Source organism: Talpa europaea (genome assembly GCF_964194135.1).
Source record: "Talpa europaea genome assembly, chromosome: 1".
Classification (NCBI taxonomy): Eukaryota; Metazoa; Chordata; class Mammalia; order Eulipotyphla; family Talpidae; genus Talpa; species Talpa europaea.
In genome coordinates this window covers 110,554,910-110,576,732 of record NC_140073.1, presented here as the reverse complement: position 1 = coordinate 110,576,732, position 21,823 = coordinate 110,554,910, and the positions used below count along the sequence as shown (strand labels likewise).

At 41.9% G+C, this 21,823-nt stretch overlaps 1 protein-coding gene across 12 annotated transcripts in view; it reads right to left on the bottom strand.

Moving 5' to 3' along the window:
* Positions 1–21,823, bottom strand: part of RAPGEF4 (Rap guanine nucleotide exchange factor 4) — a gene marked incomplete at both ends in the record, with an annotated part of 284,857 nt that overhangs the window by 63,673 nt on the left and 199,361 nt on the right. For 8 of the 12 annotated variants that reach the window (XM_084236428.1, XM_084236432.1, XM_084236437.1 and 5 more), the window contains 4 exons: positions 14,530–14,713; positions 16,245–16,366; positions 20,738–20,844; positions 21,179–21,232. In XM_084236428.1, coding sequence (XP_084092554.1) covers positions 14,530–14,713; positions 16,245–16,366; positions 20,738–20,844; positions 21,179–21,232 — 467 coding nt within the window. The remainder of the gene's footprint in view (positions 1–14,529; positions 14,714–16,244; positions 16,367–20,737; positions 20,845–21,178; positions 21,233–21,823) is intronic. The other 4 variants (XM_084236434.1, XM_084236430.1, XM_084236439.1 and 1 more) reach the window with 1 other exon arrangement.

Here is a 21,823-nt window from a genome sequence, read left to right as displayed (position 1 = left end):
GTGTAAAGTCCTTTTCCATGATTTATTATAAAACTAGTATCAAACATTCTGCCTTTAAGAATGGGGTGTGGGGCTGCCAGAAGCAACAAAGAAGACTGAGGATTCCTAATTATCTTCCAGGTCTGTCATTATTCTGTAATCACTAATAGTGTCTACTTATATGTCAATAATAATAGCTATGATTGGTCAGTAATTTGTATTTTTTTTTATTGCTCTTTACAATAAAGGCACCCTTACTCATGTGTTTTTGAAACTTAGAAATAAACAGGTTTTTAATTCTGAGCGCCAGGAAGTCAATCCTGGTATTTGCAGGCAGGCAGCATTTACTCTGAGCTAATTGTTGTAGTCACAGGTGCTACCTATTCCATAATCACCTGTCTATTTTATGCATTTTGTCCAAAAATTTCCACATTTTATGTCTTAATCAATGTTGCTGTATATAAAATATTTCAATCTTAATGAACTACTGATGGAGATCTACCACTACCTTACATTACATTTTAAAAAGAGGTCTTTTTTTCAAATTAACTGAGGGAGTGGTGGTGTACCAAACAATGGATTTAAAGAGGAGAGAACCTTATATAAAGCACTGAATTTAAAGTCTGGAAGATCAAGTTTTCATCTCAAAGTAACCACGTGTTATCAAAGCCTCAGGCTCATCTGTAAACAGGAGACAATACCTTCCTGAGAGACATGTGAGAACTAAAAGAAGTAGCAAAAGTGAAGACCCTTGCATATTTATTTGTGTACATGAAAAAAAATCCAGCAAATGCTATTCAAGACTCAAACCCTTGCACAAGAAGTTAAACTTCAAAAAAAGTATGACATATGGCCCAGCAAATTTTTATCTGCTATTTAATGAATGATTAGATAAGTGCTCTGAGCCTCCAATGCTGAATTGCAAATATTCTAAGATAGTTATTTAGATTAAATAAATTTGCAACCATTATAATATGGGAGAGATGACAGAAGAATTAGGGGCTTATTGGAGGAAGAAAACTCTTCCCATACCTTGTCTATCACCTTCTCAAGGACAGCTTTAACATGGACAGAAAATATGATATCCTTCTCTTAACGGTATTAAAGGATACATTTCCTTAATCCTTACTGTACAAAGATGGGTACTAAATCCATGATCCAAGATGAGGCCAGCCAGTTTCACCTCCAGCCAAGGGTCACCCCTGAAGGACACAACTATGTACTGATCTAATGTTTAATAGTGAAACTCAGTTAAGTATGGGACTCAGAAAGACACCGAAGAAAAGGCTATGGCCACAGGGGCTCTGGAGGAGCCAGGCCTTCTCAGCAAGGGGCTTAATCTACTACTTGACTTAGACATGGGGATTTTGAAGCTAGGACCCTTGGGGATTTAAAAGTCAATTGAGTCACCTCAGTCCATCTACTACTATAGAGACAGCTCATGTGGAAGACTCAAGGTAGGCTTAATGGGATTACAGCTCTTCAGCGCAAGGCACAGGCCTGCTGTTTCTGCTAGTTGACATCAGCTGCAAATAGCCCAAACACTCTTAGAAGGTTGGCTAAAGGAGAAAACGGTCACCAAGTCTACTCACCTCCATGGTGTGGAAAGTTACGGAGGGAGGAGAAAAACTCAGCTGGGAAAAATAAGGGTTGCAATTTGGCTCTAAAATCTTGACTGATTTATTAAAGTTGGAATTTTGGGAGCAGATCTCTGAGTTTAGGAGTGTTTACCTAATATCAATATGCAATCCACACTGATGTAATCTTACAGATTAAAAAAAAAAAAGATACTGTCTTTAGAATTTACAAATGCTTTTCTTTTTAAAGATTTATTTATGTATGCATACAAGAACTGGGGTACAGGCCAGAGATGCGGAGGGGGGGGCATTGGAGAGGATTCACCAGAGAGAGTGGGGAGCAGAACAGGCAGATCTGCTGAAATACACTGCTAAGGGGAGCAGTGGGAGAGAAAGGAGAGGTCTGCTGCGCCATGTGGGTCAGCTCCCTGGCAGGGTATCAAAATTGTGCTGCAGTACCTGCAGATAGCTTTATAGTGGTGAGAATTAACCCCTTGTGCTACCAGGAAGGCCCCTAGAATCTACAAATTCTATTTTATTAAAAAAGATTCTATGTCTGTCAAGACTTAAAACATATGATTAAGAAATTGGTGAGATCCTCAATGCAGCATATAAAAAATCTGATATTAAGGTTCCAGGCTGCCTTTTGAGACATTAATTTTGGGAGCAGCAACAAGGCATAGGAACCGACAGCAAAGATGGTAATATTCAAGCTATTTTTGAACCTACTCAGCTACCTGCAGCCCTGCACCCTTGAGTACTGCCCAGAGAGCTTCTCACCTTCCAGGCTCTCCTCTTTTTCTAGACATTTCTTCTCAATGGCTTTTTAGGTCTATTTTTATTAGTGTTCACTTCTTGAACTGTACTGTGTCTCAGAGTTCTGCTTTTAGTTTTGTTCTACCTCTCTCCCTGGGAACAAGCTCCAACATTCATCTATACAAATGCTGAGACCTAAATCTTTATGTCCAAATACATCTTTTTCTTGAGTTCCAATACCTTCCTGGCCATCTCTTTCTAGATAATGCACAAACACCACAAACTCAATCTGTCCAAAAGAAGTGCCCCCTCATCACACAAGGATCTTTAAAGCGATCTCAATTTACTTTGCCAGATTCTTCTGTCTCCCCTCTGTTCACACCTCCTCTCATGGCCATGTTCTCTGCTCCAGTCCTACAGACATTTCTTATGCTTTTTCATGTCTCCAAGACTTTTCATATGCTTCTCTCTTTTCCTAGGATATTTTTCTTCCCAACTTCAGATGTCAACTCTTCTATTTGTTCTCCAATCTTTACTATTCTATCATTCACAATCTTACTGCTGTGGTAATTACACAAACTGTGAAGAATGCTATTTGCTAAAATATCCATAACTCTAGATCATTTTTCTCAAGAGATGTAACATCTGGAAGTGCAAAGGGCACCAGATTAAAACAGAAACTAGATTTGATATCAAAATCATGGACTTCCTAGGTGTCCCAACTGGACTAATACCTGTTTCTGAAATTATAAGGGATTAATAAACAGGTATGCTGTAAAGATCCAATAAGTTAAAAAAAAAAACAAACAAACCAGGAAGTAAAGATGTATTGGAAATTGACACAGATGTGGGAAGACATCAGGGCGGGTGCTCAATATGACTCATCAGATGAATGAACACATGAATTCTCACAATCCATGCTGCCCTCAGCGTCTGCCCAAGGGAGATGGCAGCACTACCACCAACTATTCTTCTTTGGTAACCTGAGGGGACTAGAGGCCTGTGCTCAGGCATCCTTCCTACTGAAAGATAGGTAAGACGGAGATACAAGACATGACTCACTTCCAACGCAGCGCATACTTGTGCCAAGCAAAAGATTATTAGTTGAAGAAGGAGATAAGATGGAAATATTGACCCTCATCTCTCTCTCCAACTCCCATTGAAAGAAAGAAAAGATCCATCTCTACGGGATTATAGACTTATTTATCCAGCTGTGAGGAAGACATAATCACATTAGACCAGCTTAAGTTACTCAGTCTAAATCAAGATGGGGGAGCTGCATGGAGGTGACCCCTGAAGACCAAGCAATCAGTAGGTAGTCGATGTACCGTCAGGTTATTGTCTGCCTTGTGAAGACTTGATAGGGATGATCTCTTAAAATGCAAAACAGCACTGAAAACCAACAAGCGCTTCCACCCACAAACCACAAAAGTACTAGCAGCTGGCAAGGTGTTTTAGGAATTCTTAGACGATAGAAAGCAGATAGGAATCAAAGGTCTGAGAATAACTGGAAGCAGCCACAACTCAGCATTCACAGAAGAAAACCCTCACGGGAGCAAGACAGCATCACAGACAAGACAGGGCAGGAAAGGGTCGGAGTGGTCCAACACAGATGGCTCCACTCAGGTCAGCAGGCAGCACAGCCCTTCCCACACCCCACACTGAGAAGGGGGCAGTGGCAGAGTTTACTGCTAGTCGAAGACTGAAACTTGCTCTCTAAGACACAGGGAAGAGCCTGAGAGTGAAGCTGAATAGAGCGTGTGAGAATTCTGGACCCGTCAGGGAGCGAGTCGTGGAGGAGGAAAAGGAACAGCAGCTCTCCTAGGATGGAACTACCTGGAAGGGCTCCATTGTGAGAAACCCTTGTTTTGGCAACTCAGGGTAGAATGGGGGTGGCTTCAGCCTACCTGCTCCCCACAAACTCTCAGAAAACAGGGCCTTCCAGAAAACATGGTCCACTGCAGAGTCCCTCATTACTCTCAGGAGTGGCTCTGTTGGGAGTGGGGATCTCAACATCTGCCCAGAGACCCACACAGCAGCTTATTCTACCCACTGGCCCTCTGCTCATCAAAAACCAACAGGGAGGAATCAAAACCTGCACAGGGTTCACTGGATGCCATGGAGAAAACCCATGGCAGCTTTTTGAAAGAGAATGGAACAAAGCCCAGAGCAGTTTAGTCTGAGTCTCAAATAACATTCAAAATGAAAGGAAAAAAACAACAACCCTGTGGTCTAAGTGGTCAGTGAAACCACAGAGGAGACCATTGTCATTTGGTGACCCACCCAGGTAGCAACGAACTTTTTAGTCCTATTTACAGCAAACGTTTTAACGAGGTGAGAGAAGTCAGGATGGCAAGGTGTGTAGCGACTTACTTTAAAAAATGAGTATGTTCAGTTAGCTAAGCAACAAAAGCATAGTTGAGTTTGCCACGAGCCAGGACACTGTTCCTTCAACATGCCATTAGAAAGGAAAGTTGAGGTTAGTCCAAGGGAAGAAGCCAATGGAGCAATGTCAGGATGACCAACTTTTCCCACCAATGTGAATCAAAATGTGAGTCCCTCCTCCACCCAGGTGGATCTTCCTGCTCTGGTAGTAAGGACAGGGGACCCCCGGCCTCTCCCAAGGCTGGCAGCTCAGAGCTGCTGTGCTTTCTAGTGTCTCAGAAAAGACTCACCTTTCTACTCTTGCCTCACACAAAAGGTTCACCCCCTCAAAGAGATCCATGACAGCAAACATTGAGCCTTACCAACTGCAACCACTGAACAAAGTCACATTTTATTTTATTATTTTTTTAAAGATTTATTTATGCATACAAGAGCTGGGTGTAGGCCAGAGATGCAGGGGGTGAGAGGATTCACAAGAGACAGAGTGGGGAGCAGAAAAGTTGGATCTACTGAAATACACTGCTGAGGGGAGCAGCAGGCGAGACAGGAGAGGTCTGCTGTGCCATGTGGGTCAGCTCCCTGGCTGGGGAATCGAACTCATGCTACAGTGGCTGCAGATAGCTTCATAGTGCTGCATCTTAACTCCTTGTGCCACCAGGGAAGCACCCAAAGTCACATTTTAAAAGCAGGTTCTTACGGCAAAGAGTGGCAGGAAGCACAGTTCATGCTTTGGTGTTTATGGGGAAAAAGTGGAGAATGGGATCCTACAAATCAGCCCCCAGCTTGTTAAAAGAGTAATGAGAGTGTCCCAAGGACTGAAGGCAGTTTGGCTTTCACAAGCAAGGGAGCATGGTGCCCCTAGCAGGAGAGGAGGGGACTGGAATGCACCTTGCCAGAGCGACCTGTGAGGCCAGGCAGTGAATGGACTAGGCTGCTCTGAGTGGTGGCGGCAGTGAATGTACCTGGTCTTTGCTTGTCCTTCTCCAGATGTCACAGGGAGAGATATTAGGCATCCCTGCTTCTTTACAAATCCGCATGGTGCCGCCCTGACGTGGATTTGTTGGATCCTGCTGTGGAAAGGCCTAGTTTCTGCAGGGGATGTGTTCTGGCAGCAATGTCTAGTTACAGACAAGATAATAAATGGGGACAGATGGAGAAGCAGTTTATACATTAAAGGATGGGAGGGCTCAGGTGATATTGGAAGCTGTTGGTAAATACAGTTTTATCAAGGAATTTATCAAGGTCAGAGACAGAGGCCTCAGTTACTGGAACGTGGATAAAATGAAGGATGTGTCCCGGCCAAAGCAGCACAGTAGCACGGCTGGGGAGAAAACACGCAGGTGAGAAAGCAAGTAAGTCAGCTCTTCTATTCCTGGTGCCCAGGCCACACACCCAGAAAAGGCAGCATTATAAACATCTACACACATCACGCCAAGCTTCAGGATAAAGGAAAGGCTTTGTTGTCTTATTTTTCTGGGGGGTGGGAGTGAGAATACTTTGTTTTTGCTCTACATTCCACCATGACACACCTAATTCTCCTGCTTACAAGTCATTTCCCAAACTTGGATCATATTCCAACACTCTTAAGATCCTCTGGAGAGCTCACTGCTTCCACTTCCCTTCAAGGGCAGTATGGTGTTTCCCACCCCCTTGTCTGAGAAACCAGCAGAACATGTTGCTTTTTCTTTACCACCCAGGCTCCTTGCTTCTTAGGAGTTAGCTCTTAAGGGTACAGACATGGCGGGAGCCTGGTGAGGAGACACCGAAAAGTGTCCTGTCCGGTTCTGCCCGCTCATTCCCTGCCAAACACCAGCCCTCACCTTGTCTTTAACCCAGAAAAGGATATTTAAAGTTTATCTGATGCAATTTCTAGTTCTGATAGCAACACATATGCACAGAGATTCTCTCACTCTCTGTGAAGTTAGAGATGAATACAGTTTATAATTGTTGGAAGGGGCATGGGCTTTATGAATATTTGTGAGACATGAAGTCCAGGCCAACAGAACATGGGGCAATCACTCCATACTAAAGGCCTCTGAATGAGAGGTGTGTTTTTAGGACAATGTGATTTACTGGTTTTTCATGTTTAGAAACAGACTTTGCCCAACATATTTCCAGCCAAAGGATTTATTCTGAGGACATGCTGAAGTTTAACCCTAAACCTTTAAAAGATTTACTTAAAAATACAAATGTTTTTCTTTACAACGCCTAAGCAGCAAGTTGAGAAAAACAAATCTGGATGGAATCAGACAGTATTGCTTCTGCCTTCGTGTAGCATGCATAAAAGTCGGGTTGAAAAATCAACTGTTTTTTTAAAGGGTACAATGTGGAAGCATTACTACTTTTTCCTTGCAAACATTAATTCTTAAATAATCAGGGATAGATGAATTATCCACATTTCTTTGATTTATCTGCTATTCAATTAACTCCAGTAGAGAGGATGAAGTTGAGGCAACCTAACAGAGAGGAAAGAATATTATCCATGGAAAAAAATGAAATTGGATTTGGAGTAAGTAAAATGGGCTCAGATCCTGGTTCAGCCACATATACCACTCTGTCATGTTAAGGAAGGCACTTTTTTCACCTGTAAATTATGGACAATAACAATGCTACTCAGTTTACAGAGTTATTTTGAGGTTCAAAGAGGTGATGGACGTGAGGCCACTATATAAACATGATACTGTGAGTCAGATATCAATTGTTAAGTTTTGTTTGTGATTCTTGCTGGTGGGTGGATGTGAATTCTTTGTACAGTAGATGGTACACTTATACTCACTTCAGGTCTATAGGGTTATAGCTGAGTGAGGAGAGATTAGTTGATAACAATTATTTCTAAATCAGATTTCCTGACACTTTTCCTCATCGGTGCTCCAAGACTACACCCAGGAAGCCATTTTGAATCCGCTTTTCCGGGAATAAGTGGTAGAACATCGGCTCCAGAGACAGACAGACCTGTATCAAATCTTGAAGTCTACACCCTGGATAAACACAGGTGCATGATGTAACCTACATCTGTTTCTTAATCCATAAAAATGTGGATACTATTAATCATAACCTCATTGTCCTGATAGGAGAATTGAATTAGATAGTGGTTGAACAAAGTGTCTAGTATGTATGCTCAATAAACTGCAGGTAAGTATGATTTCATTTGTTTTTCTATTTATAACCCCAATGTGAAAAAGTGACAGCATAAGCAGGTATTATTAAATTCATTCTATAACTTAAAAGATTTGTATCCTGAGATGATGGGTGACTTAATGATAACTTACAAGACTAGAATCCGAGGTTCTTATACTCCGTAATATTTCCATTTTTATTTAGCAGACTCTTGCATCAAAACATGTATCCAGGGCCTCCCTGGTGGTGCAAGGAGTTAATACAAAACCTATGAAGCTATCTGCAGCCTCTGCAGCACCAGTTCAATCCCCGGCCGGCCAGGGAGCTACCCACATGGCGCAGCAGACCTCTCCTGTCGTGTCCGCTGCTCCCTTCAGCAGTGTACTTCAGTCAGTCTGCCTGTTCTGTTCCCCACTCTGTCTCTGGTGAATCCTCTCACCCCCCACACCTCTGGCCTGTACCCCAGTTCTTGTATGCATAAATAAATACATCTTTTAAAAAAATGTATCCAAAATGCTGCTGTTAAACGATCAAAATATAATTTTTTCTTTTTTTTTTAAATAGAGGTAACACTGGTTTATAACACCATATATGCTTCACAGGTGTAGACTCTCATGGTGTTCCCACATCATTCCCACCGCCAGAGCACCCATAACCTGCCACCGCAGTCCTTTGGGTCTCCTCCTTCCTCTTCCTCCTTCTTCCTTCTTCCCCCTTCCCCTCTGGGAAACTCAATTTTACAGTCAGGATCTAGGATTTGTTTTTGATTTGGTTTTGTCTGACCTTTGTTTTGTTCCTCGATATTGCATGTATGAGTGAAACTATCCCATATTTGTCTTTCTCCTACTGTTTTATTTCCCTTAGTAAAAATATAATTAGTTTTAATCTCATAAATTCATATTGCATTCTGTCTTAAGTTCTGGGTCATCCTACCCATTCTCCACAAATAGTAGAAAACGCTACCTACTACAAACTGTATCACACCTCCCCTTTAAAACTCTTGCATGGTACCCCAAGTAGTTTATATAATTTTCAAGGAACACAGAAGGCATTGTAGACCACCCCTTCATCTCACCTTGGTCTAACTCTCCAGTCATTTCACACTCCCTCAGTGTGAGCCAGCTTGTTATTCCCTGCTGGCACTTCCCTGACATCTTTGGGATCCCATCCCTGCCAGGCTAAGCGTTCTTTCTTTATTCTGGGAAGAGGAGCACAAAAAATATTATTTTTTGCTGCTCTTAAGAAAAAGGGACTTGAGAATCAACCTAAACATTCAACAAAAACAAACTGAGGATAGATTATTATACACCCATTAAAAATCTTGTCCTTAAAGAATGTTATGCTACGTTAAGTATAATATTGAAAAATAACCAGAGGGATAGGCACAAAAATGTTAATAGTAGTTACTTCTGGGAGATGTGATTATATTTGCTATTTTTTCTTCTTTAACTTTTTTGAGTAGTTTCCAAATTTTCTACAATGAGCAAATTGAGTTTAGCAATAAAGAGCCATTAAAATCTTGAGGTAATCTTATAATGAACCCTAACCTGTAAATGGCAGCTACATTCATCTTCCTCCCTCCCAAGTCAGAGACCTGCTGGCAGTAATCCAATGGTTGGTTTTTTGGGAATGGAAACATGAAGACTAAGTGGTAAATTGCTTTTATAGGAGAGAGGCTAATCCAACCCCAGAAATGGTCCACTTTATGTGATCATTTATTCTGGTAAATTTTATGAGCTTTCACTTGGAGCACAGCAATCTTTCCAGGAAAAACAAAGGCAAATTTGGCATTCACTGAAGCACAAGATTCACAGTGAATTTCTTATTTCATAAAGATTCAGCTCTTTCATCATGCCTCTTTTCATTCTATTTACATTTGAAGATGGACTTCATGATGTTGAGCCTTCCCTTAGCATATCCCAACAGGAACCCAAACCCTAGGCTTCACCGATTTTAGGCTTGCTAATTTGGGTTCCTCTAAGGAAGCAAATTTCCCTATAATTATCAGGATTTCAAATTTCACACTCTCAAAAGAAAAACCAAAAAAAAAAAAAAAAAACAAACCTTGAACAGATAAAGAGCCTGCTCAAACAGGCTCTGCTAACTAAGAGAAACTGCACAGCTTCTCGGGTGCCCTCTACAGCAAGTGTGTGGAACAGCGGGTGGGGCTATCAATGCAGCCAACTGACTGATACACAAGGAGGGACCCTCCCCTCCAAGTCTTCTCATACTATTTGATCATCTAAAATTATAGCATATGTTAGAAAATATTAACTAATCCTATGAAATAAATGAACTCAAGTTTCTGAGTTTCCAACCCATCTAAAAGACAGGAACATGCCAATAATTCATTTATATGTATACATATGTATATATATGGAATACACATATGTATGCATACGTGCATCTACACACATATTTGCTAAGGCCCAACCTACTTACCTCTTTTGCAACTACTAAAGATTCTAGACTTTTAGGGTATTTCATAATTGCAAATCTAACTAGAATTAGATCTAGGAAATAGCATCTAATTCATTTCCCTCCCACCTTTAGGTTGGTGTCTAATAGACCATTCTAAACACCTCTTTAAAAAAGAGTTTGGGGGCCTCCCCGGTGGTGCAGTGGTTGAGCGCTGGGTTGCGAAGCGGCCCGCGGCCTCTGCAGCGCCAGTTCAATCCCTGGCTGCTCCCCGGCCACCAGAGGAGGTCCCACATGGCGCGCAGACCTCTCCTGCCACCCACTGCTCCCCTCAGCAGTGTACTTCGGTCCTTCTGCCTGCTCTGCTCCCCACTCTGGCTCTGGTGAATTCTCTCACCCTCCTGCGCTGCTGACTGTACCCAGTGCTTGTATAAACAAACAAACAAACAAACAAATAAATCTTAAAAAAAAAAAAAAGTTTGGGAGGGCTGTATGGCAGACCTTGAATTCGTCTCCTTGAATTTCTTTTTATCTAACTGATCTCAAGTTTACCTGTCACTGCCTACCTAGTCACTCTACATGTCTTTGCTGATGGCCTTACTCAGAGTACCTGCTCAGAGGTAGCCAGAATGCATGCATCTACTGGGAAGGGTCTTCATGATATCTACTTGCTACAGGGCAACCTCTTGTTTTTAGACTTATAAACAAAGCAAAATCAAAACAATAAGCTCCACAAGCTCATTTTAGGTTTGATGGCCCTGTCTGGGAGCTGCAACAACAGTGCCGTCAAGCTGTCACCATTCTATAGCACTTGCCCCCAAATGCCATCCAGGTCTGCACCTGCGAAACCAGGACAGGCATTGTGAGTCACTCTGCCTGCCACCAAATAAAAAGCTAATTTCACATTCAGAATGTATGTTTTTTTTTTCAATACCAATAGCAACAAGAGTGTGCCAAAAATTTCCCCCTGAAGCTCTATTCTGTTTTTTAAACTACAGAACATTCTTTCATAGTTTGACAGTTAAAATGCTGCAGTTAATGTAATAAACAGAGAATTTTTCTAAGTAGCCTGTCAAAACAAGTGACACTTTTTTTTTTTTGCTAGCGAGTCTCGGATTCAGAACAATAGGAAGTACCTTTCAAAGCAACATCTTCATTATACAATCAAATTCTCAAAGTAATCTTCTCATCAAAGAATATTGTGTTATTTCTTTCCCAGTAATTATCAGAGTTCTGCAACCTCTCTGGCAGTGGTGACTATTATAAAATGCAGCTGTGCTGAGCTTAAAAATTGGGGGGTCCTGCCCTGGTCGATATGGAACCAGTGCATCTCATGCTTCTCCATTTTCTAATGAATTGGCAGTTTGGGCAGTAAAAAGTCAACATTTTCAGGACCTTTGAACATGCCCTCAAATTCTCAAATTCTCAGCTGGTCTCTTCAAGGAGAGCAATGGTATTGACAATTCTTGATCAGCTAAGTTTATTTTCTTTCCACTTAAAGTAGGAGCTCCAAACAATATATACAAAAGTGTGTGTGTGTGTGTGTGTGTGTGTGTACAGTTTGAAAATAGATCTCATAAAATTAGATTTCTTATTTTTCGCTTTCCCATCTCTTGGGGGCTGTCACTCCAGTAGGAAGAAAACCTATGAATACTGAGTAAAAGAAGAACTTTAGCCCCCAAGTGCCAGTGTTTACAGGTTCATAAAACCTGGGGAGATGGGGAAAATTCCAAGAGCACCCAAAATGATGTATCATGGAATACTGGTGGAACCTGTACTTTAATGGCCAGTGACAGACTGGAAAAGTCATGTCTTTGGAACGTAATTTTCTGTGAAGAATCTTTGGGCTGCTAAGGGCCATGCAATTCAATGCTGTATGGAAGAAAAAGGCAGCAGAATTACAAGTTCTAATTTCTACGGGTAACCAAAAAAACCAGCCCTCAGGCTCTTGTAAGAGTGACTTGAATGATGGGCATGAATATTCCAGCCTGGTGCCTGGTGTACAGCAGGCACTCAATACATGTCTGCTGCATCTCAATCTGATTTGGAATGCCTCTCTCATTGGATTATAAACTCCCCAAAGTCAATAACCATTTTATTACGTTTTTACAATGAAAAACCTCTTTGGTAGATGTTCAAAATCTTTGTTCAAAATCTTTACGAGTCCAAAGGTACTTCTGCCTTCCTTGAAGCAACTGAATTGAGAGAACATTAGCTGGGGCTGTATATCCATTTCTTCATTCACTCAGCAAAGGTTTATTAATGGTCTATCAGCATGATGCATGGAGCTAGAACATGGCCTTCTCTAACTTTCACTCCAGGCTGAATACCCCTCTCCACTTTATATTCAGGTCTGTCTCCTGCACTAGACAGGAAGGAGGTGCAAACTTCAAGTTCAATGCTGCAGTTTTAGCAACTAACATACTATCTAGAACAAAATAGGTATTCCAAAAATGTTGGTTAAATGAATAAATGATTAAAAACAAAGTAAAATGAGATACGTCTTTCCCTTTAAGTGACTTATAGCTTACAGCAATGTTTCTCAGCAGGGGCAATCTTTTCAGGACAACTCCTTATTTTGTAGGGTTTTAGATATTGGGGTATGTTTAACATCCCTTGATCCCAGCCACTGCCAAATGCCATCAGTGCAGCCCCTCATACACCATGAAAACCCAGTATCCTAACATGTTCCCAAAGTCCCCTAGGGCCTCCCCCACCTCTGACTCAGAACCACTGTGCAGTACGAGCTTGAGCGAAGAAGGCAGCAAAGGGGAGAGAGAGGGAATCCAGGAAATGAGGAAAGTATAGATGATGGACAATGGGACAAAGGGGTGGAGAGAGCAGGAAAGCACTCTGACAGGAGAGAAAGCATGGCTCAGAATGGTGATGTTCATTTGAGTTCCCCAAGCCCAAGGGCTCTTCCTGTATCCCCTCAACCACCACTTCTACAATCTTCCAGGGCAAAGAGATCACAAATTTGTCAGGGAGGACCCTACTTATGAGTAAGTGAGTGAAGCTCTGGCTTTTCTGTTTGACATTTTGTACTTACCAGTAAAGGTTTTGTTTGAAGAAAACCGTTTTGAGGCTAAAAGAGCTGAAAACCAAGGTTCTAGAGTTTAAGACTGTTAACCAACTGGATGGAGAGAGGCCTTTGAAACCCCTGGTGTGGGATATGAAGACCCAAAAGAAACGTTAGACAAAGAGTACATGGGATGACAAGAATGAAGTATGTTGAAAGGCTTTAACAGCACTGGATAAAGGCCAGCGGAAGAGGGGAAACCCTGGGGGAAGGAATAAAGGAGGGCTCAGAGGGCTACTTGAGGTGGTATGCGAGGCAGACTTGGGGGAAGTTGTTCTGTGGGACACCTCACTCTTGGAAAACGCCCAGCTGACACAGACACGTAAAGTTGAACACTCTTGTCGAGACCCACCAATAAATGGAGGTCTGCCAAGCCAGTGACTCAGAGTAGACGGCCACAGCTGGCTGGCACTGGCTGCAGGGTGGAGGGCGATCTCATTCCCAACAGAAAAACATAAGCCTGTGTGGTGGTTTCAGAACCAAGTGCCAAGTCATCCCTTATTAAAAAGGCTTGAGATTAGACTGTGCTATAATGTCTTACAGCAATTTAGTAGAGTACACTGAATAGAAGAGGGGCTCAATAAATTCTTTCTGCATTGATCCAATTAAATTGATTCCTCAATTCCACTAATGGGCTGCGACTGGAGATCAGGTTGGACTCAGCTGAGAAGAAGGGAAAAGAGCACTTCAGGGGCTGAATGGAGGTGTCAAGGGGTGAATGGAGCAGTGGTGCTCTCTTAAAAACTAAAAATGTGTCTTTGAGCAGAGGGCTTAGAATTTTGTGAAAGGGCATTCTGAATGAATGAATGAATGGAAGAATGAATGGATGCAAGCACAGACATGAGGTCTAGGGTTCTGCCTACTGCTGACATATTGCATTACAAAGAAGAGGCAGGTGTGGTCTGGCAGAGAATCAGAGCAGTTTCTGTTTGTCATGACCAAAGGTTATTTCATACGTGGAATCAGTTTTGACATCTTAAGCCAACTGCTAAAAGACTCCATAGTTTTAGCTTATGCAGACGGGAAATGGAAACTTCTGGCTCAAAAATAAAATAAAAAAGAGACAAACACTGTTGTGCTACTTCTTCAGGGTCTCTCTCTCTCCTCTGGCTGGGGGTGAAGGCCAGGGTTTTTTTGAATCAACCTCATTTGGGTCTGCCCGTATGCGCGCACGCGCCCCAGTGACCAGCGGGGCCTGTGCCCTATGCTCTTACTCACGGTTTTCGGAGGATCATCCTCATGTGGGCATCGGGACCCATCTGTGACAGCAGCAGCATGGTGTCCTGGAGCTCCTCGTCACACTCCTTCTTCTCCTCCTCAGTAGGCAAAGGGGCATCCTCGTGCTCGTCATCCAGAAATCGATAAAATAAATATTTGTCTTGGAAATGGTGCTCCTGGTCCACTGCAGGAAACATGGAGGCGAGTGTCAGCCAGTGCACCTCTGCCTCACGGCCCCGGTTACCAGAAACAAAAAGTGTTTGGTGCTGGTCAAGACAGCCAAGTGGCAGCACAGTAGTGAGTCTCCTCACCCTTCTCAGCCGCCTCGCCCAGGGCTGTGCAGCTGGAAGACATGACCTCCCCAGCAACCACCACCCGCCCGTCCCCTGGGCCGCCCTGCGACTCCATTAAGGAGACCTGCCAACTCTTCTGAGATGAGCACTTTGACCAGCAGAAATTATTTTGGTGACATTTTCTAGGATGTGGTACCTATGTCGCAAAGACGAAAATAACCAACTCCCATATCATGCTCTTTCTGAAAGTACAGGCTTAAAAAAATACCAGGTTTGTCAGAATCAGAATTCATGTTTTTCTTTCAACATGTACCATTTATAACCGTGTCTGTCTGCACTTAAAGAAATTGTTTGAACAATGCTGACCAGACCAAGCTTCTAGGTCATAGACCCTTAGATCTCATAATAATTTCCTTCCAGTTCTGATTTTGAAAAGCTTTTTACTCTTGTTCCTTTTAAGCAAAAAGATTTAGATCTTGGTAGGACAAGATCACTGAATTCTGTTCAGAATCTCTCATCTGTATGTCTTCAGAGTTTTAAGCCCTTCTTCAGGATGGAGCATCAACACTGTCAAGAGATGAAGAGAAGTAGTGTGTCCTTGCTTAACATGTGACCCCTGGCACAGCAGCACTAGCATCTTCTGGGAACTTGCTGGACATGTAGACTGGCAGGGCCCATCCCAGAGGTGCAGAATCAGAATCTGCATGTTTGCAAGAGGCCCAGGCAATCTGTATGCACTCTGAAGCATAGAAACACTGGTAAAACTGTCACTGGAGTCTCAGGTGTTGCTAAATTAAATAAATGATTTTAATAGTTTGTCGGTTTGGAAAATAGTCTTAAAATAAATGGCATGAGTAGTTCAACCACAGATACACTCCTGTCCTGAATGACTACTCTGCTCAATTATAGTCCCTGAAGATATCGAGGGCTGCAATTGCAGAGCACATTCCTGATTTTAAATATGGTCATTCTGTGGGTATACAAATTGGCTCTCCCAGACAACACCACAGTTAAACGGCAGCTTCTGAATTCATCACTTTTTTTCATGTCATCAGCCCAGCCACACATTTCATCGCTCTTCATTCTGCCCCTGCATCACGACTGCTATGCAATGCTGAGTATAATCACACTATCAATGAACTGTGAATGCAAACTAATAAACATAATTGGAACTGATACACTCGGGTTGCAATTTCATCTTCCCTTCATACATTTTCCCAAGTTAGGAAGGTACAATGGTGGAACACAGCAATCAATAGCATTCACTCGCAGCATTTGTGTTGCTAAATGAAGACGCTATCTCTGGAGGTCCCTAAAGGGCTCATAATTCTTCTTGCCCATTTGAGAGTTCAGCAACAACTTACCCAGGGAAATGCACTTAGCATTTCTTGAGGGTTTCCCAGGGACTGTGGCTCATCTTACCATGGTTGAGAACACCGTCTTCTACTAGGACTTGCCACATGCCAACGGACTGAGTGCGGGAATGAACACATGGGGTCTGCTGCATCATCCAATCCACCAGCTCGGTTCCCACACAGCATTGTCTAAGAGGAGGTGGGACACAAAATATGGGAATCACCTTGTTGCAGATGAAGGGTGGAGGCTGGCTTTTGAGAGATCCTTCTAGACAGTTAGCACTCTTCCCCCTAAGAGGTCTCACTGCAAACAAAGTACTGCATGGTATGGCCTCGGGTTCTCAACCTCTTCTGCAAACCAATAAAATCACTCAGCTCCTGAGACAACCTCCTAAAGCTGGCTAAACAGAAGAACATTACAAGGTGCAGAACCAGGGGAGAAGGAAGGGACACTAGAGGGTCTGATAAGCTAATCACGGGGTCTGAGAACATCTCATCTCGAGCCAGTTCTGGAAAATCTCAATGTAAAATGAAGGCAAAGCAAAGCTCTGATTTCCTTCACCTGAGCCTTGTGAGGAATGAGTTAATGTTTGTGAGATACTCAGAGGTGCTCCGTGAAAGGCGCTGTATAAGTGCAAAATTATATAGCACTTTATATTTTCAAGTAATACTACTGATCTTCCTCAGAGGGGTGTTGGGAGAAACAAGCAATTAGAGATGCAAATCTCATTGAAAAAAAGTTCTATGTAATGAGCATTAGCGCTTCTACAGCGCCTGTCATGTGAAGAGCTCCAAGTGCTCTTGGCTTTCTGTGCAGTCACACATTCACCCCTCAGCTGCCCCGGTGCAGTAAGGTGGTCAGGATGGGCTAAGCACATGCATTAGTTAGGAGACATATAACTACATACATACATATTAGGCAATACTGAAACCTTCAAGGGGTGATAGAATAGGTGTCATGGCATGATGGTTCAAGGGAGGAAGTAGAATCTGGAAGTCCTCGGGATGAATGTTCAGAATGAGGAAAGACAGCAGAGTCACAGAGCAGCTGGGTCTGAGTCACACAAAGCCTTCCTTCTATGCTAAGGTGCCACCATCTCTGGGGTATAGACTGAGCCTAGATTGAGCCTGGGGACCTCCTCTCTAGTTTAAAGTAGAGGAGTTTCCTGGTCCTTTGCCACTCTAGGAAGAGGTTTAAGCTGCAAAGAGATGTGATCGAGCACCAGGTCTGCTATTTATTAGCTATATGACTTTGTTCATATCATTTCAACTCCTAGTCCTCAGTTTCCTCATCTTTAAAAGAAAGCAGGTGGAAAAGATGGTGTTCGGTCATTTCCAGTTCTAATATTCCAGCAACTCTGAAATTCCAGGAACTCAGGGGAGAGCTCCTGGGAAGTCCTGATTTAGGTCTGACCCTGTAATATCTCACAGAAATATGTACTGAGAAGGCCATTAGATTTCCAGGGCTTCTCCTATACCTTCACACTAGAGTTTCAGAGAGCAAAGAGACACCTATTTATGAAACATTCAAACTCAGGACCTGTCAAAATAACCCTCTTCTAATCTGACAGTTTGTTAATGGAAAAAGGTTCACAAAAGTATAAACAATCAATATCATATGGCTTTCAATTCAAGGATTCCCTTTACCAAAGAGAGCACATGGAATCGAGATGATCCCAAAGAAACTGGATCCTCGCATAGGGTATTAGGATCTGCAGTTACAACACAGGGCAGAGACATGCTGCTGGCAGGTCGTGGAATCACAGGGTCTCCTCGCCACTAAAGATCCCTTTAGAATCAAATGCATAGCTCCAGCATAGTGATCATTGTGGGTGATAGTACCTTTGGGGGAATGTCAACTCTAACACTTTGCTGTGAAATGATATAATGGGATGAGGAGATGGAGGGAGGGAGGATGGAATTTACAAGATCTGGGACAAGGAACACAAGCTGTCCTGCCGGAAAAAGAAAGCACGCCTTTGGCTTCCAGTTAAATCCATGGGTTATTACCAACAGATCATTAATTTGTGTCATAGGGTGGAACAGACATAACACCTATAATACAGGGGTTTAAAATCTTAGTACTATGGAACAAGAAGGAGATTATGGTTTCTGACTTCTAGTTTCCATTACTTGCCACCAAAGATGACATATTTTAATAGAATTTTCCTAAAGCAAGTCAACTTGGGAAAGCATTATTACATCTTAAATTAAGGAAAAAGATGATAAAAATTTTTGAAAGAAAAGGTTCTTTAGCCATACTGGATTTGAGGTCCATTTAACGAGTTAAAGAGTTTGAACTGAGCCTCCCTGGTGGCGCAAGGGGTTAAGACACAGCCTATGGAGCTGTTTGCAGCCACTGCAGCATGAGTTCAATTCCCGGCCAGGGAGCTACCCACATGGCACAGCAGACTTCTCCTGACTCTCCTGTTGCTCCCCTCAGCAGTGTATTTCAGTCATTCTGCCTGTTCTGTTCCCCACTCTGTCTCTGGTGAATCCTCTCACCCCCTACACCTCTGGCCTGTATCCCAGTTCTTATATGCATAAATAAATCTTTAAAAAAAAAAAGAGTTTGAAATCTCAGTGGGGACATGAGACACAGTTGGTTTTTTTTTTTTTTAACTTTTACTGCCCTTAAAATGATAGCAGGGATCACAAACTCCAAAATGAATGAATGTTCAGGGCTGGAGGAGAATATTTCCCAATGTAATCACCCAAAATATTAACTAGTAAATATCAACATTAAAAGGGCTAGATGAACAATGTGTCTTAAGAGTGTGTTCTAGGAGGAACTATGTCACCAATTAGACCAAAGTGCTTCTCAAATCCCATCTCATTGTCAAAAGTCTATCAAAGAGAGACAATCTAAATGTAACTGATAAACTGTCAGTTTTGGTATTATATACGATTCATGACAAATGCAAGCAGAAAAAGTGCTAGTTTGCAGGGAATGCAGAATAACTGACCTGAAGAGGGAGAATTTTCAATATTTTTACAACTCTGTCCTTGGGGAAGAGATGATTGTGATGCACATATTCTTGGAGGTTTGCTATAGGGTGAATCAGGTATAATTTTTCAGGTTTTATCACAGTTGATAGCCACTGAAAAATAAATATCCTGCACAGTGACTTTAAAATTTGTATTAGAGGGCCTCCCCAGTGGCGCAGCGGTTGAGCGCTGGGTTACGAAGCTGCCCGCGGCCTCTGCGGCGCCGGTTCGATCCCCGGCTGCTCCCCAGCCACCTGAGGAGGGTCCCACATGGCGCGCAGACCTCTCCTGCCGCCCGCTGCTCCCCTCAGCAGTGTACTTTGGTCCTTCTGCCTGCTCTGCTCCCCGCTCTGGCTCTGGTGAATTCTCTCACCCTCCCGCGCTTCTGACTGTACCCAGTGCATGTGTAGACAGAACAGACAAACAAAGCAAATAAATAAAGAAATAAACATGCCTCTATAAAAAAATATATATATATATTTAAAATTTGTATTAGAGCTTTTCACTGTGCCTTATGAATTTGGTTCATGTGAATCAAATGGGTTTTTACTCATGCCATTTCTGATGGGTTCTGAGGTCATGTCTAGGTGAAATCAAAGAGTCTGCCTGCTTGCTGAAAGAGGGCTATGCATCTGAACTATGAATGCAGGGAGAGTGAAGGCCTGTATATTATATATAGGCCATTCTAATTCCTAAATTCTGAATGAATTGATGAAACAAAAATTAAAGATTAGACATGACTCCTTAGTTGATCCACCATGGTTCACTCATCCCATAAGTTCAATGAAATCATGCAGCCCCAATCTCTCTCTATCATTTCTTAAATTTATTGATAGGTATACTATAGCTAGATTGAGTCCTTTTTCTATATGATTATAGATGTGATACAGTGGTGAATCTTACTATAATGCACACCAGAATGAAATTCTACATTAGAAATTCCACAAAGGACATCACTGCGGTAATATCAGGGCGTGGCTCACAATAGTGCTTGGTGCAAAGGTGCTTAACACATTTGGGAATGAATGAATGAATGAAAATATCGCTGTATCTGGAAATTGATTGACCTTGGTTTAAATTCTAGCTATACCATGCATTAGATTTGTGACTTGAACAAGGAAAATTATTTAATCTCTCTGAGGTTTAGTTTTATCATATGGGAAAAAAAAATGGCCATACATCGACCCAGCAGGGTGTGTGAAGATGAAATGAGGTGACATCTGGAAAGTGACTTGGTACATGGTTTCAAGAATAAATAAATGCTCAGTGAAAGTTTATTAAATTTGACATCAGTCTAGCAGTTTTCCTCAAAGACACCAATGGAAATATAAGAATTTTCTTCTTTTTAGTCATCACAATTAAACCAATGTCCAAGAAAATTAGTTTAGGAGTAACTTCTGGAAATAGTAAGGATAATTAAAGTTAAGCAGGGATTCAAGACAAGCTTAGACTTTGCAGAACTTGGAGGAATATAAATAAGAAATGCTGCCTCATAGATGAAAACAGAAGATGCTCTAATTTCACTAATCATGACTCTGAGGGGGCTAGAAACTTTAGAGTTATTGTACATACCTGTATGTCTTTAGGTGATATTTTCTGTCTCTTATCATATGAGGTGCTCTAGAAAGAATGGCATTTCGTAAGATTTTTCCAGCTCTGAGGATCTTCTCTGATGGGACCTGAATTTTAATTGGGTAGAAGGAGGGGAAGAGAAATAAGGAGAGATTATAGAAGGAAAAACAAAAAGCTGTTTCCTTAATCTTACCCTTAATCCTTAAATCATTTTCCAATATGACTCTGGCTTGAAAAATACAACTCACTCATACATTTACATTATTCACTTGTGTGATGTGTCACGGTTTTGTGCTGAGAATCCAGAAACACTGAATGTTTATTGTCTTTAGGAAATGTATCCAGGGTTTCCTGAGCTGGTGTTCTGAGACATGGACCACGTCCACTGGCTACTCAGGAAGCTAGCTCTGAAGGCTCATCAACCCACCTACATCCCATTACCTTGGTAATGGTGTTAGCAGGACGAAGAGGAACGTGAGGTTCAATGAGAGGTGTCTGAAAAATAAAATGTTAAAGCAAAAGAAAATTAAACAAAAAGTTCACTAAAGAAAATTATGGGTTGGGGAATAATAAGAACCATCCATTTTTATAAAACGCAAAAATAGAATTTAAAAAGCAAGAGATAATGTCTGCCTAAGGAACTTGAATGCATAGGCATTCAAAGGGCAAAATTAGGCCATTCAATTTGCCAAGACTTAAATATAAATTATCAAAAATGAAAAAATCAAACAGACAGGAATGATTAGATGTTTGTAGGCTTAATGAGAAGGGAATCAATATCTACTCAAAGCATAACAAACATCAGAGAAGAGGAAAAGAAAAACAAGATAAACATGAACAGAGATTAAAATGATTTATCTTATGGGATAGGAATAAAGTTTTGATTTAGAATGGAAATGAGCTATTTTATCCTCTCTCACTTTGTTGATTCTCTTCCTGAAATCTGTATTTTTAGGAGGGAAGTTTTTAATTCTTAAATGGTGGTTCTTGGTGGTTTAACCCACTCAAGTGCCTCAGGCTCACTGGGGCAGATCATGTACTGACTTCCTTCCTTCCGTCATGTACACTTTTCAGGATTTTATGTCT